The sequence below is a fragment of the Theobroma cacao genome, chromosome 5, assembly GCF_053813885.1.
Source record: "Theobroma cacao isolate CCN51 chromosome 5, ASM5381388v1, whole genome shotgun sequence".
Taxonomy (NCBI): domain Eukaryota; kingdom Viridiplantae; phylum Streptophyta; class Magnoliopsida; order Malvales; family Malvaceae; genus Theobroma; species Theobroma cacao.
Genome location: NC_142643.1, coordinates 35560115 through 35574151, shown reverse-complemented (window position 1 = coordinate 35574151; position 14037 = coordinate 35560115). Strand labels below are relative to the sequence as shown.

At 34.8% G+C, this 14037-nt stretch overlaps 1 protein-coding gene across 7 annotated transcripts; it reads right to left on the bottom strand.

Annotated features, from left to right (window-relative positions):
- Window positions 1–4301: 4301 nt before the first annotated feature.
- LOC18599001 (uncharacterized) lies at window positions 4302–14037 on the bottom strand. 7 transcript variants are annotated; one of them, XM_018121481.2, is made up of 11 exons: window positions 11780–12013; window positions 11294–11354; window positions 10456–10628; window positions 9704–9906; window positions 9459–9602; window positions 9278–9366; window positions 8454–8592; window positions 8054–8106; window positions 7503–7558; window positions 5778–5941; window positions 4302–4599 (listed from the first exon to the last, which is right to left on the bottom strand). In XM_018121481.2, exons 3-11 carry the CDS (start codon window positions 10564–10566, stop codon window positions 4572–4574), a joined length of 987 nt encoding a protein of 328 aa, XP_017976970.2. In that variant the 5' UTR covers window positions 10567–10628; window positions 11294–11354; window positions 11780–12013; the 3' UTR covers window positions 4302–4571. The 7 variants fall into 7 exon arrangements, 5 of the variants coding, with proteins under 5 accessions (XP_017976970.2, XP_017976969.2, XP_007028827.3 ...); XM_018121480.2 differs by lacking the exon at window positions 11294–11354; XM_007028765.3 differs by lacking the exons at window positions 9704–9906; window positions 11294–11354 and having other exon boundaries at window positions 9459–9538.

Sequence of the window (14037 nt, the reverse complement as noted above, 5' to 3'; positions counted from 1 at the left end):
TTAATTTTTTAAATTTAAATTTGTAATTTTTAAAATAAATAATAACATTTTAGTCCAAAATGTATGAATTTTATTTCCATAGGTGTGGAATAGCTAATACCATGGGAGATGGTGGTATTAGCTATTCTAAGCTTTTGCTTACTTTTGGAATGACTATTCCTTCCTCAAGAGCAAACCAAACAAGGGGATAAAATTTTGTAAGGAATAGAGGGGAATGGCTTAACCATTCCACCTACCAAACATGACCTTAGAGCTATTCTCGAGGCTTTCACAATTTTTGCTGCTTTAAAATGGGCTGAAACTCACTCTCTTGAGTTTGAAAGCGACTCTCTCAATGCCGTGAAATGGTCAAACAATCCTAACCGTGCTCCTTGGAAGTATAGGAGATGGATGCTTAGGATTGAAAACTTGAAAGGGCGAATCAAAGAGTGGAATGTGGTGCACACCTTAGGAAGTGCTAATAATGCTGCTGATATGTTAGCAAAAAAAGGGAGTTATGAGAGAGTCTGATTTATTCCATGTTTATCTGTGAACCTTTACGTTTGAAGTTTTTGGACTGTTTGTCTGCGGGCTTTTGACGTTTTAGCGACTATGTTTTAGTGACACTTTGTTTGTTTCCCGTTGGTTTTGGCTCCCTATTATGCTTCGGTGGCAGTAGGATGGGCAATCTTGATTCCTATGTTGAGTATCTGTTTTTTGTTTCTTGAATGTGGCTGTCCTCTATGCTTTTTGATCTCGGATGGATGAGTTTGTTTTTTAGCCCCTGTGTACAGTGATCTCTTATGTTTTTTGGTTAGGGCAGGGAGTTGCCTTTGTTTCTTGGGTTTTGGTGGGTCTCTGGCTTTGAGGTTTCCTGTAATTTTTTGATCTTTTGCTGCCTTTGGATAGGTTTTTTTTTAAAAAAGTTTGCAGCATTTATGCTTAACACTGGGGCATAAAAGCTGCAAACCCTCCTCTGTTTACTTGGTCAAGGGGACTTTCCCTGGATATTAATGAAATATAATCTTTCAAAAAAAAAAAAACAAATTTAGTAACCCATCATCCTATTCATAAATTTGTTTCTTCAACTCAATTGTCTAATAATCATAAAGCCTTTACTACTTCTCTTAGCCAATTTTCAAAACCATATGGCAGTCAAGTATTCTCACTAGAGAGCAACAATGAAATATGAGATAAAGGCCTTAAAAAACAATGGGACTTGGTCCATAGTTTCTCTTCTTAGTGATGCACAAACCACGGGTTGTCAATGGGTCAATAAAGTGAAATTGAAAACTGGTGGCAGTTTCAAGAGATATAAAGCTACAATTGTGGCTAAAGATATAGTCAACAAGAGAGTTTTGACAGTTATGAAACATTAACAAGTTAGAGTCAATTGATTTAAATTGGACGTTCATCTCAAAATTGAATAACATGAAATAGCGATATTTATAAATAAAATAAAAAATTCTTATTAAACAAATTTTAGAAGTGGCGACAATCATATATGCTCAAATTTCTTTCTTTTCTACCTCAATTATGATAACTAAAAGTCTCAAACTATGAGGTAGATGAACAAATCACGAGTTAGGAATTATAGGTAGAAACACATTAACAACCATTTATTTCATCTTCCTACCTCACCAAAAGGATCCAACAAGTATCATGTAATTGCAGCTAAAGTTAGCTTTTCTAGTATTCAAGGCAGGGGCCATAGCTAAAGCCTAAGCTTTTCTTCTATCCACCTATGAAAACTACACAACAAAAAAGCATTTAGGCGCTTATTGAAAATTGGGTCAAAGCATCGAGAGTTCAATCAGATGAGACAGCTTGAACACTATTATGTATGTCATTAAAAATTATTTTTTTTATTTTTTTTGAACTTTTGTTTGGATAAATAGATAGATATGGATAAAGATAATAAGTTTTAAAGTTTAATGTATAAAGTTAGACACCTAAATCAGATAAAAAGATATATAGTGACATGAAAATTAAATTATTAAATTATTTTATTTTCAATCTAACATCGTTGTCTTGTTTCTAAGTCTTTGTTTAAAAAAGAAATATTTACAAAAAGGAATGTTGTGATTCATAACGAATAAGGTTTTTTGATTTATTATTTTTATAATGAGATGACAATGAAAGAGTTGATGAGCATCTTATTTAATTGTCGATACATGTATTATCTTATTTAAAAATAAATTAAAAATTTTATACGTCATTCTCAATTAAGAATGACATGAAATATGCTATGAAAATTGGCATGTGTCATTATCATTTTGGAGTTGGACCAAACCGTTTATTTTTAGAAAATTAATTCAACACAGTCAGATCTACTTATAGAAAAATTGTTAATAACAATTTTTTGAATCAACGCTTATCGTCAAATGCAATTAAAATAAACTCAATTTGAAACTTCAAAATCACGAATATTTTTCTTAGAAACCTTGTAGTTCATGAATTAAATTGACCGTTCTCGACCATCGTGAATTAAATTGACAATTCTCAACTACATTTTAGTTTTAAGACAATTACTATTAAACTCTATCACGTTTTACATTTTTTAAGTTATTTTCTTTTAATATCTATGAAAATTTTTAAAGGAAAAATTAAGGTATAATGCTTGAAATTTTTTTTTAATTATTTTAAATAATTTAAATAAATTTTTTTATTACGTTTAGTCAATCTTTATATTTTTATTTTAAATCAAATAAGATTTTATAACTAACGATTGATTAATTATCATTAGTTAAAATATCATTTATCATTTTTACATCCACATGAGATTGACGAAAATGATGAAAAATATAATATGATCATATCATTCTATTACATCAGTATGTCGTGTCATCATCTATTATGACATATCAACATATCATGTCAATGTCATATGATATAAAATGACAAATGATATTTTTATTAATAATTATTAATCAACTATTAATGATAAAAAACTTATTTAGTTAAAATAAAAATATAAAAATTTGATTAAACATAATAAAAGAATAATGAATTATTTAAAATTTTTGTAAGTATCCTACCAACAAAGAAAAAAAAGGTTAGCTCAAAACCTAAATTTCATTTGTCTTAATCAGAACTGGGATATAATACAAAACCTATTCAATTATGCAAAAACCAAAAAATAAATCGATGATGACTCCTTTCTTCTTTTTTTTGGCTTGAAATGAGGACTCCTTAAGTCCTTTTAATCACTGACATATGATACAAAGCTTAAGGCAAGCACACATTTTTACCTTAAAAAAATAAATTAATAACATTTTTTTTTTGGATTTTATCAGACAAGTTTTGATTACCTCTTTTTGAAATGTTCTTAAATTTTCCTTTTTTAGAATCTTTTTTGTTTGTGGTATTTAATTATATTTTGTGTAATTTATGCGAAATGTATGGTTTAAAAACTTAATCTATATTGAATTATTGATATATTATCTTAATGAATTGCAAAGTAAATAAACAAATTTCTTTGCAAGTGAAGTCAGGATTGAGTTCAAGCTTAACGAGGATAAAATATTGAACTCAACATAAGGTCAATAAAAGCTGAGCTCCATAAACACTTTGAAAATCTATACACCATAACTATACATACAGTAGCATTGAACAGAGTATTATTGCAGCTCATGAAGAAGTTGGTAATGTTATTCCCTTTCCTAGTGGGCAAAACCCTCGTAGAGAAACTATGTAGAGGTTAAGCATGCTAGCAACTTTTTACATACTTATCGAACGTCAGATGATGGATCAGTCAAAGAAATTTCTGAAAGTACACATCTGGCTTCTACTAATCCATCAGCTATACTCTCCAAAATTGAATCTTCACCGCCCATGAGAGAAGCCATCAGCTTTGCACCAGCCATCCTTTCCTGATGAACAACAAGTGGCCAATCAGCACCAGCTTAAATTAACTCTGATGCATTCCAACAAGTCAGGAAAAAACACACAGCGGGGTAGGGAGCGGGATTAAAATGGAGTATCGCGGGGTCTGTGAACTTAACTTGTCTTTTTTGCTTCATTCTAATTTACCATAACAATTTCCCTTTCAAATCAAGTCAAGAACAATAACATGCAGTGAGTGTGACATATTGAAAGTAAGATAATAAAATGGAATAAATCTACATAAAAAAAAAAAAAAAAAGCATGCTGAATTTGTTCTGTACAAGTCAAATAGCAGTCTCCTCAGGATAAACCAGTGCAGATTGTTGAATTTCCAGAGTAATGTTCTCTTTCATAGTATGAGATTACTGAATTTCTAGAACTCTCTTCTCTGTCATAGTATGTATAGAATTTAATTTTTGTAATACATCACAATGCAGTTGAGTCAATCAGATCTTCATTCCATTAAAAAATGTTGAATATAACACTTGGATTGTCATAGGAAGAGAAAAAAGGATGAGCTAACAGCAATTACAAATCATACCATGCATAATACCCTGATTATGAAGTCGACCATACATGACAGAGGAATTTAGATCATTAAATACTCTCAACAGAAGCAGCCTAATTATGAGTAATGGACAAAGTCGCTCAAACAAAGATTGCTGCAGTGTCATGGAGTCATCACTTCTACGGGTTCTTGTCTCCCATCAAGAGAAGAAAGCTTCATCAATCATGCTACAGGGAAAATTTTGAGCAGTCAATACAAGAAAAAAGTGTGATCAACATGGAATTGTTCATTTCAGATGTCATGCAAATGTGTTCCATGCAACAGGATTTTATCCAAGACATAAATTAATCTCCTTAATTACCCACAAATGGATAAAAGGAAACATTGTATTGACAAGTAGAATAGACTAGCCTCATGGCTTCTGGAAATTATTTCAATAAATTAAAAGAAAATAATGAGTGAAAAATTACAATTAAGTTGACAAGAAAAACAATCACAATTTCCTAAAAATTAAAACTGCAGTTTGCAACTACTTAGACTCTTTTCTCTCCAGTAAAAATCATTTAAGGTAAAGGAAACATAATAATCAAACCACCAGTTAAGTTATTGCAAAATCAATCATTAATGGTCAAACAAACGACAGATCTAAAGAATGTGAAAAATTTTGTCCCGGAGTGTTGAATAAGTGTTTATATCCCATACAGACTCAGCCCTTTTGTTAAGGTGTTCATGCTACTTATTTTCAAAAAAGAAAGGTGTTCATGCTACTTAGCTTATGATAAAATTTAACATACTATAACCGAATACTAGATACCAGTTATTCAATACATTGAAAAAGGTGAACTGGCAAAGAAGATTTGTTATTCTTAAGTTTTACGTGCCCACACTTTCCATTTCATGGTGGTTCCATCACATATTCTTTGTTTGATTGGCTGAGACACATTATAAAGAAGTCTCATTAGTTAGGTCACCCATTACCAATATGTACATCTACTTCTATCACTCACCCAATGATTCTTTTTACTCTCATTTTTTCTATTGAACACCTTACTATTAATTAGAAGCTTTCCCATTTCCCTAATTTTAATATTCCCTATGTCTTTCCACACCTTGCTTACAGTTCCTAGCTGCCCACTCTATTCCTGCCATGCCTTCCCTGACTGAGAGCAAACCTTCCACTCCTTTATGGGAACAGTCCCTTCTCTTACACATGCTTTTCCTATCATCCTACTTGCTTATTCTCCTACTATACATTCCAGCCCCACGAGAATAGTCATCTCCCACGGCCTCAATGCCATCATCCTTACACAATATACTTCATTCTTTTTAAAGTTAAACAAGCCTTTAGAAAGCTAAGAAAAAATGCATGCTGTTATGAAAATAATTTGGACAATTATGTGCTTACTCTTTCTGTCCTTTCATCAGCAACAAAACTCGATGATGGACTACATCAGCAGCTTCTGCTAACTGCGCATTTATGTGACTCAGAAGCCAGACAATAGTAGCATTTGATGGCTCTGCAAGCATGTTGTCAATCAGGGGTCCAATCAAGATGTTCCAGTCTTGAACCTAAAATATGTCAGAAGAACCAGAGAGTTAAAACATTCAAATATTGGGGCAAAAATGGACCTCCAACCATCTGATTTCATGGACATGCATACAAAGAAACAGATGAAAATCATAAGCATGTATGTGGAGAGGAGCTAATGGGTCAGGCAATTGTTTTCATTCTCAGATGGTACAGAACCAACAAAAGGAATAACACAGTAGATGCACCACATTCAAGTCAACAATTGGACTAGCTCAACCCAACCCAAATCAAACATGATTTCGAACTAGTTGGCTCAACTACACACATCCTTTTTTTCAACTAGGCCCTGTCCATGGCCATATCCTCTTAAACCAGCAAGGCATATAAATTATTTTGGGATTCAAAAAGCATTAAACTTGATTGTCCAAAATTTGAGCTTTGTTTGATTGAGTGCTAATAACACCTTGGTTATCATCATGCACAAGCATCTTTGGTTACATTTATGAGTGCACTAAATACACATGCTTGCTGCATGTGAGTGCGTAAGAGAAAGGGACCTCAAATTTTAGGAGATCATACCACTATGCCATCCCTCTATTCCCTTCTCCTTCCATGGCCATAATTCAAATGCTATAAATGGTGCCAGAAGTAAATATGCCAGGAAATTGTTTCCGCAATTTCAATTAAAGTTGCAGTCAAGAAGCCTTTATGTCAGGAAGAAAAAGGGTAAAAACGACAAAGAAAATAAAATATTAATGGAATTAAATATTAGGCACATACAATCTAAAATGTTGGCAAAGGCCAAGATTAAAATAGTACGCACAACTAATGATGACAAAGAGACACATTTTCTTGCTACTTGGATGTTAATGATCTAAAGAAGATTAAAAGACATAAGATGCACATAGAAAAATTTTCCCCTAGAGTAGGAAACGCCATGCAGCCACAGTGCACACACAATTTAACCCCCTCAGATACCATATTGAACAGAATCTGCCTCAAATATGCTTGGATATATATATGACAGATACTTCAGATTAGAAATAATGATTTGTATGGGATATGTCAGAGACAAAAAGGGTATAAGGCAAAAGTCTCAGCCTATCCCACTCAATGCTTAGAATAGGTGTGGATATTAGATTCAATTTTGAGGGAGACTAGAAGTGAGTCAACCAAACAGTCCAAATAATTAAAATTTTTCTTCCCTCAAAGTATAGTCAAGTTCCTAGGAAACCAGACTGTTCATTTTGCCTTGCTCTATTCTCACCTCTTTTCTTTCACATTTTTTACTCAGAAAACAAGAATTCACTATGATCGGAAATATGTATGTTTGTATGTCTGTATATGCCTATACGTACGTGTGTGTTTCTGTAGATAAAAATTGATAGGATATATGTATGTTTCCAGGTATGAAGTTATTACTCAAATCATAATTTTTTGAGAAAACCTGTGGCACAGCTCTAAAGTGTAGCACTTCACATAACTAGTCTCTGTATCTGTGCTTAAGAGATATATGGCATCCCAATGCATCACAAAGAGGGAAATATCATGGCGAAATATAAATCTAATGGATAGTAGCATTATAATTATAATTCTTACAGTTTTAAACCACTCCAAGATCAGTCTGAGCACCCTATCACAGTCCAATTTTGATCCTGCCACAAGAGTATAAATAGATGATAAACAAAAATAATCCAGGGTAGTATTCTAGTCCAAAGAAACTAAACAAACTTGCAAAGAAATAAAATGCTGAAGTTTGAATAGTCGAAACTTAATAAATTGACGAGGAGATTAAAAGGAAAAGCAAGCAAAGAACAAGGATAAAAATGACTGAAATAAGATTTCAAAAATTCCTGTGTATTCAGAACCCAAACAGAAAATAAAAATACATATCAAATTGCAAAGTCCATTTCGAAAAGAAATACAACAAAATTTGTAGCTACACCCACATGCACACAAAGATTAGACAACTAGATTTCATAGCTCTTACAAGCTTTTAAAGTATTAATCAAATACTGCATCCCTAATGACTAAATTTCAACAATTAAATGAGAAAGCAATGCATAAACCACAGCAGTAGCACATTGTTTCTGAAACAACAGAATGGGAAGAAATTAAAATATCAAGGTACGGCAATGAAAGAGCCACACCTTCCACTGTATGTGCTCCAGTTTCTGCATCAGCTAGACCCTGACTTAGGTTGCTGCAAGGAAATGAGAGATTAATGGTAAGCAGGTGCAACAACTGTTTAATTTAACACAACTAAGAAGTAGAATTTGCAGTTTACGAAGACTCCCACTGTGTGTGCAACTTATCTTTCCTCTTGGTCAATAAAAATCAAGACTCCCAGTAAGCATCTCCCACTGTGTGTGCAACTTATCTTTCCTCTTGGTCAATAAAAATCAAGACTCCCAGTAAGCATGTATATGCATGCTCAGATTCTTGCGCGTGTACCCACACACATTCATGAAGGAAAGAATAGTTTTCTTGATATTCCTGATTAATTTTAAGGATTGTAGGGATAAAAAGTTAAAGAAGAAAGCAAGGTACCTAAGACTGTCAAGCAGCCTGAACGCAACTTCAGGTTTCTGATTATGATGCTTGAGCACTCTGACAAAAGCTGCCGGTTGTATCTTTTCATCTGACGAGCAAACAAGACGAACTAATGCAGGCAACACAAACGATGGGTCTGCAGAAAGCAGTAATTCAGTTATGCAGAAAGCCGTAATTAAATCATTACTCTTAAATACAAGAGGCAAGAACAAAAGAAGATTTTTGTCAAGGTACTAAAGCATTTGATTAATCGCAAAAAAAATTCCGCAAGAAATTACATAAAGCTCAATTTCAAACCAGTTGTAGAACATAAATATGGCATTAGAAAACACTTTAGTACTAATATGTTGTCTTCACAGCATTTCTTGTTTTCAAGAAGGGTTAATAACATATTTGGCACTCGAACTACAGTCAAGTGTTCAATTTGTTACCTAAAGTTTAAAAACATGCAATTTGGTACTCGAACTTTGCTTCTGTTTCTAGATCGCATACTCTGTTAGCGGAAAGTGTGGCCTGGCAATGTCATGTCATTGCCAAACCATCACCATGTCATAGAGTGGGGTTGGCTGTTGGGGAAATGTCAGACTTTCTGCCAATGGAATGTGCAATCCGGTTAACCGTAGCAAAGTTTGAGTAGCAGTGAACATATGTAAACTTTAGGTACCAAGTCAAACATTTGATTATGGTTCGAACACCAAATGTATAATTAACCCTTTCAAGAAATGTAGCCAGGAAGGCAAATCCAATTATGTGGTTTGCCAAAATTATCGAAGTCACACAAAATAGTGTTGAGACTTATCACTAAATAATGTCAAACTAACCAATCAGAGGAAGCAAATTGGATGCTTGTTCCCAGATTGCAGTTTCTTCATCTCCAAGGCACAAAAGTAAATTATTTGCTATATTTTGCCTGCAATAATAATAGGAAGAAGATCAACAAAGAGACTAAATAGTGACAACTCAAGAAATCATAAAATCATAGCATCTAAATCAACCTCATACCAGGTAGAATGAGAAACTATATGTGCTGCATCTGTCAATATGTGAATTAGTTCAGATATAACATCAAACACGTTCCTTCTCTGAATAGCATTTCCAGAAGCAAGGAGTTTAATAACTTCTTCAAGACAGTGACCATCAGCAGTTCTGGTTGACCATTAATCTAAGTCAGGTTTAAACCCCAAACAAAAGCCATGAAAATTTATTCATGAGTCAAAAACTAATGAATGAAAACTTAAACAGGTTACATGGAATAGTATTCTGCTATGAGCATAACAACGGCTCTAGCTGCACCATCTCTCTCATCAAGAAGGTGAAGCAGCAACAGTACCACAGCATCCATCTGCTTGGTGTCAGTTACACTGCTTCCAGACGAATGTTTTGGCTTAAAAATGACAGCCTTGAATATACTCACAACCCCATCGATTACATTGTCATCATTGCAGTGAAGCTTGCCAAAATGCACCAAGGACAGAAAAACAGTGTGAGTATGTCAACAATGAGACACAATGCCCAAACAATAACCTAGACTTTGTGTGTTGCAAAGAATGATAACAACATTGAATGCTTAGCACTCAAATCCAGGGTATTATGGATGCTAAGATTGAGTACAATCAGTCAATTCATTTCCCAAAAGTTCAATAGACATAGCAATAGCCAGCTGGACCCATCCAGTCTAAAATAACAGCAGGCTGAAGGCTGCAAACACATAAACCATTTTGAACAGCCTCATGACCAACCATTTTCAAAATAATTAGCACAAAGCAAACAGACTGCAAATCCCCCACATCTGCCTGCAGACAGCAAAAGCTTGTGCATACACAGCTTGTTTTGAGGAATTAGACCTACTACCTGTCACTACCTAGGGAAGGAGAACTTGAATGCAAGTATGCTGCCAAAGGATTCTCATAGCAACAGACTAAAGCATACCATCAAGTATAGGCATATGTGGACTCATGTTGAACTAACAATGTTTCTCCAAGACCTCGTCTATACTTACCTCTGATAAAAGGAGATGTAACATCTGCTTTCCATATTCTGCCACTATGCCTTCAAATTTTTTCCCATCAAAACACCCCAGAAGAAGGCATAAGCAATTCAGGAAATACATTCTGGTTTCTATACCATCATCCTTGCTCTCAGCATGCCCCTCATCAGGTTGCTTGTGTAGTACTACATTTTAATTCCCTTTATGGCATCAGCAGCTAAACAAATTTTTTTTTTTTGAATAGTAGCAGCTAAACACATTTATCAAACCAAAGCAGACTTAATACCTAAAAATCAATATCATAATGCTATAAAAACATGATCCACAAACAGTACCTGATGAGATGTTACGCTATGAAACAAATATAAGCATACACACTAAACAGCTCTAATCAAAACCACGTTGCCTTGTTTTAGAAATTCTTGTCACACTAAACATGAATTCAGATATCCAAACAAAGATGCATCTTTGAAAAAATTTCACAGTAAGTGTTCCTTTAATATTACTCTTTCAAATAGTTTCAAGCTTCTAAAGCAACAGACAGCAAATTGTCTGTGTCTAATAGCATTGACTGCTAATTGTAACTGGAAGCCCTCCCCGTGTGTCCTCCTAGGAAACATGTACATGCACATTTCCACCTAAGGGAGGGGAATGGGAAACGAAAAATCATCATCTGGTGGTTGATGAGGTTTTATTCATTGAAGGTAAAACGTAAAAATGGTTAAAGTTACTCATCTTACTAACTTTTATTTTGTAAAAATGTCATTTGATTTTTACATGATACCAAACACAGTGATCCTTAATCCCAATAATTGATAATTGTTAACCAAACGTGATAATCTTAACTCACTCGTGAAAAGGTTACCCTGATAATAAGATCACCAAGGAGATCTTGAAAATGATACCAAATGCTACATTAGAAAAGAAAAACAAATATAAGGAAAACTTCAGCTTCCTCTCTTGACACCAAAAATATTTGCTTGAGCAGCATTTCTACACATTTCATTTAAGAGAACCAAATAAAAAATTGCAGTTAAGTTATAATAAAGTTATTTGTGCAAGTTAAGTTATATGTGGTCCTAGATTATATTCCAAAATCTGGCTGTGGTCTGAAATATTATACCATTTGGAACAGAGATCTGTCATATGCAAAATCTCCAAAGTCTTTAGATATAGAGTCATAACTTGATGAACAGTATCCATAAGATCTAGTCAAAAGTGCACCTTCTAGCATACATCTATGGCAATACCGGAATCAGGTGCTGTTGTGTTTATGGGCTAATTTCTACATATTATATGTAAAATAATTGTTCTAAAGTAGTGACCAAGTACATACCTTGGATGCCCAAGGATTTGCAGCATAACATGATGGATGGTCCTAGCTGCTGAACAGAATTGGTTACTTGACTGCCATCTAGTTAAACGAACAGACAAGTGATATTTCTTAAACCGAATTATGTGAAGGATAAGGATGAAGCATTTGCTCAGAATCTGCTCTGTCGGTTTAGATAATAAAACGAGACCACCTTTGTGTTATACAATAAGAAACAAAGGCAAAGCGCTTACTCAAATTTCAACAAGAATCCGGAATTTCACTCGCCTCTTAATGCTGCCCATTCTATCATAACCTATACCAATCTTACTATGCATCAACTTCATGGCCAAATCTGCATTGCCTGCTTTTCTCAAGGCATTGATTAGGATAGTTCGAATTCTTCCAGGTATTTCTCTACCCCTATCAACAATACCATCAGCCAACTTGCAGGCCTCCTTGATACGGCCTGCTTTGCACAGCACATGGATCATATCTTCAAAAGCTGTCTCAGGAATAACACCCATTGGTGCTAGATCATCCAAAATCTTGCAGGCCCTGGTTACCTTACCTGATAGACAAAGCCCAATTGAGAGAGCCCTAAAAGAAGCTGCAGTTGGTGTGATACCTTTATCAATCATCATATCCCAAAGCTTCATTGCCTCTTCATTTTTATGCTCCCTGAACAGTCCACTTATGAGTATTGTGTATGTATAAACTGTCTGATCACATCCTTCATCCTCCATCCTATTAAAGAGTGTTAATGCATCATTGACCCTCCCACACTTTGCAAGGGCATCAATAAGGGCATTGTAACAATATGAATCCCTTGGGCAATCTTTCTCAACCATCTCTTCAAAAAGTTTCTGAGCTTCATCCACTCTACCAGCCTTGCCCAACCCATCAATTAGACTAGAATAAAACATGGCATTAATTGCCACTTCATTAGCTCTACAAAACCTGAGATACTCCATGGCCTCATCTAATCTTCCACTCTTACACAACCCATTAACAATGGCCCCATATGAAACCTCATCTGGTTCAAGCCCATCAGTTTTCATCGTCTGAAATAGCTTTAATGCATCTTCCATCCTTCCACATTTTGCAAATGCATCTATCACAGTTGTATAAATCACCACATTTGCTTTAAACCCACTCCGAATCATATTCTCAAAAACAGCATATCCTTCAATACATTTCCCGTCTTTACAAAGTCCTCCAATAATCAAACTATAAGCATGAGGCGGAACTTCACATCTCTTCTCCACCATTTCATGATACAAACCCAAACAAGAATCAAAATTCCCCTCTGAATAGCATGCCTGCATCAATGTCATATAAGTAATCTTATCCGGCTCCAAGTTTATTGTCTCCATAGCTCGTATCTTTTCCATTGCTTTATGGGTTTTTCCTGCCTTACAATACCCTTTAATCATGGTATTATAACTCACAACATCTGGCCTAATTTTACTGTTCTCCATAACCTTGAAAACCTGCTCCGCAGATTCAATAAACATAGAATTCACCAATCCATTAAGTAAAAGGTTAAAAGTATATAAACTAGGTTCAATCTCATTCTCTTTCATTCTTCGCCACACCCACAACAACTCCTCTACCATCCCAAGACCCACAAAGTTCTTAATCAAAGAATTTGCTGACGACATTGTCATTACAATCCCCATTTCTTTAAGTTGACCAAATAAGAATCTTACTTTTACCAAATCATTGGCTAAAGCTAAAACATTTATCATAGAAACATAACATTCCAGCTTATGGGTATATTTCTTTTGCTTAGCAGCCCATGCAAAGAACCTCAAAGCAACATCAGGTTTGTTTTGAACCTCAGCAGATGCCAAAACAAAAGCAACAAAATTTGGAGACAACTGGATCAAGAACTTGTGGCAAAACGAGTCTAAATTTGATTCCATGTTAGAACAACCATCTAAAAGATTGACAATTTTGCTTACCCAAGGAGATGGCTGCAAGTCTTGAGGAAATGTTGAGGCTAAACCAGAGACATTAAAGAAGGGCTCTATCCACTCGGGAGGAGGAAGATAACTCGGAGTGAATATGAACCTGGAGGAAATGGAGATTGAGTTGGATAACGGTTTGGGAGGGTTTGGCGGTGACTCAACATTTCTGTAGGGACTAGACAGAAGTGGAGATTGGAGACGGGATAGAGAGAAGGGATAAGGAGGCTTCAACAGGGTTCTTCTCATCGGGGTTTTTGGGTGCTGACCGGTGAGAATTGAGAAGCGCGCTTGACAAAATGAAACGCAAAA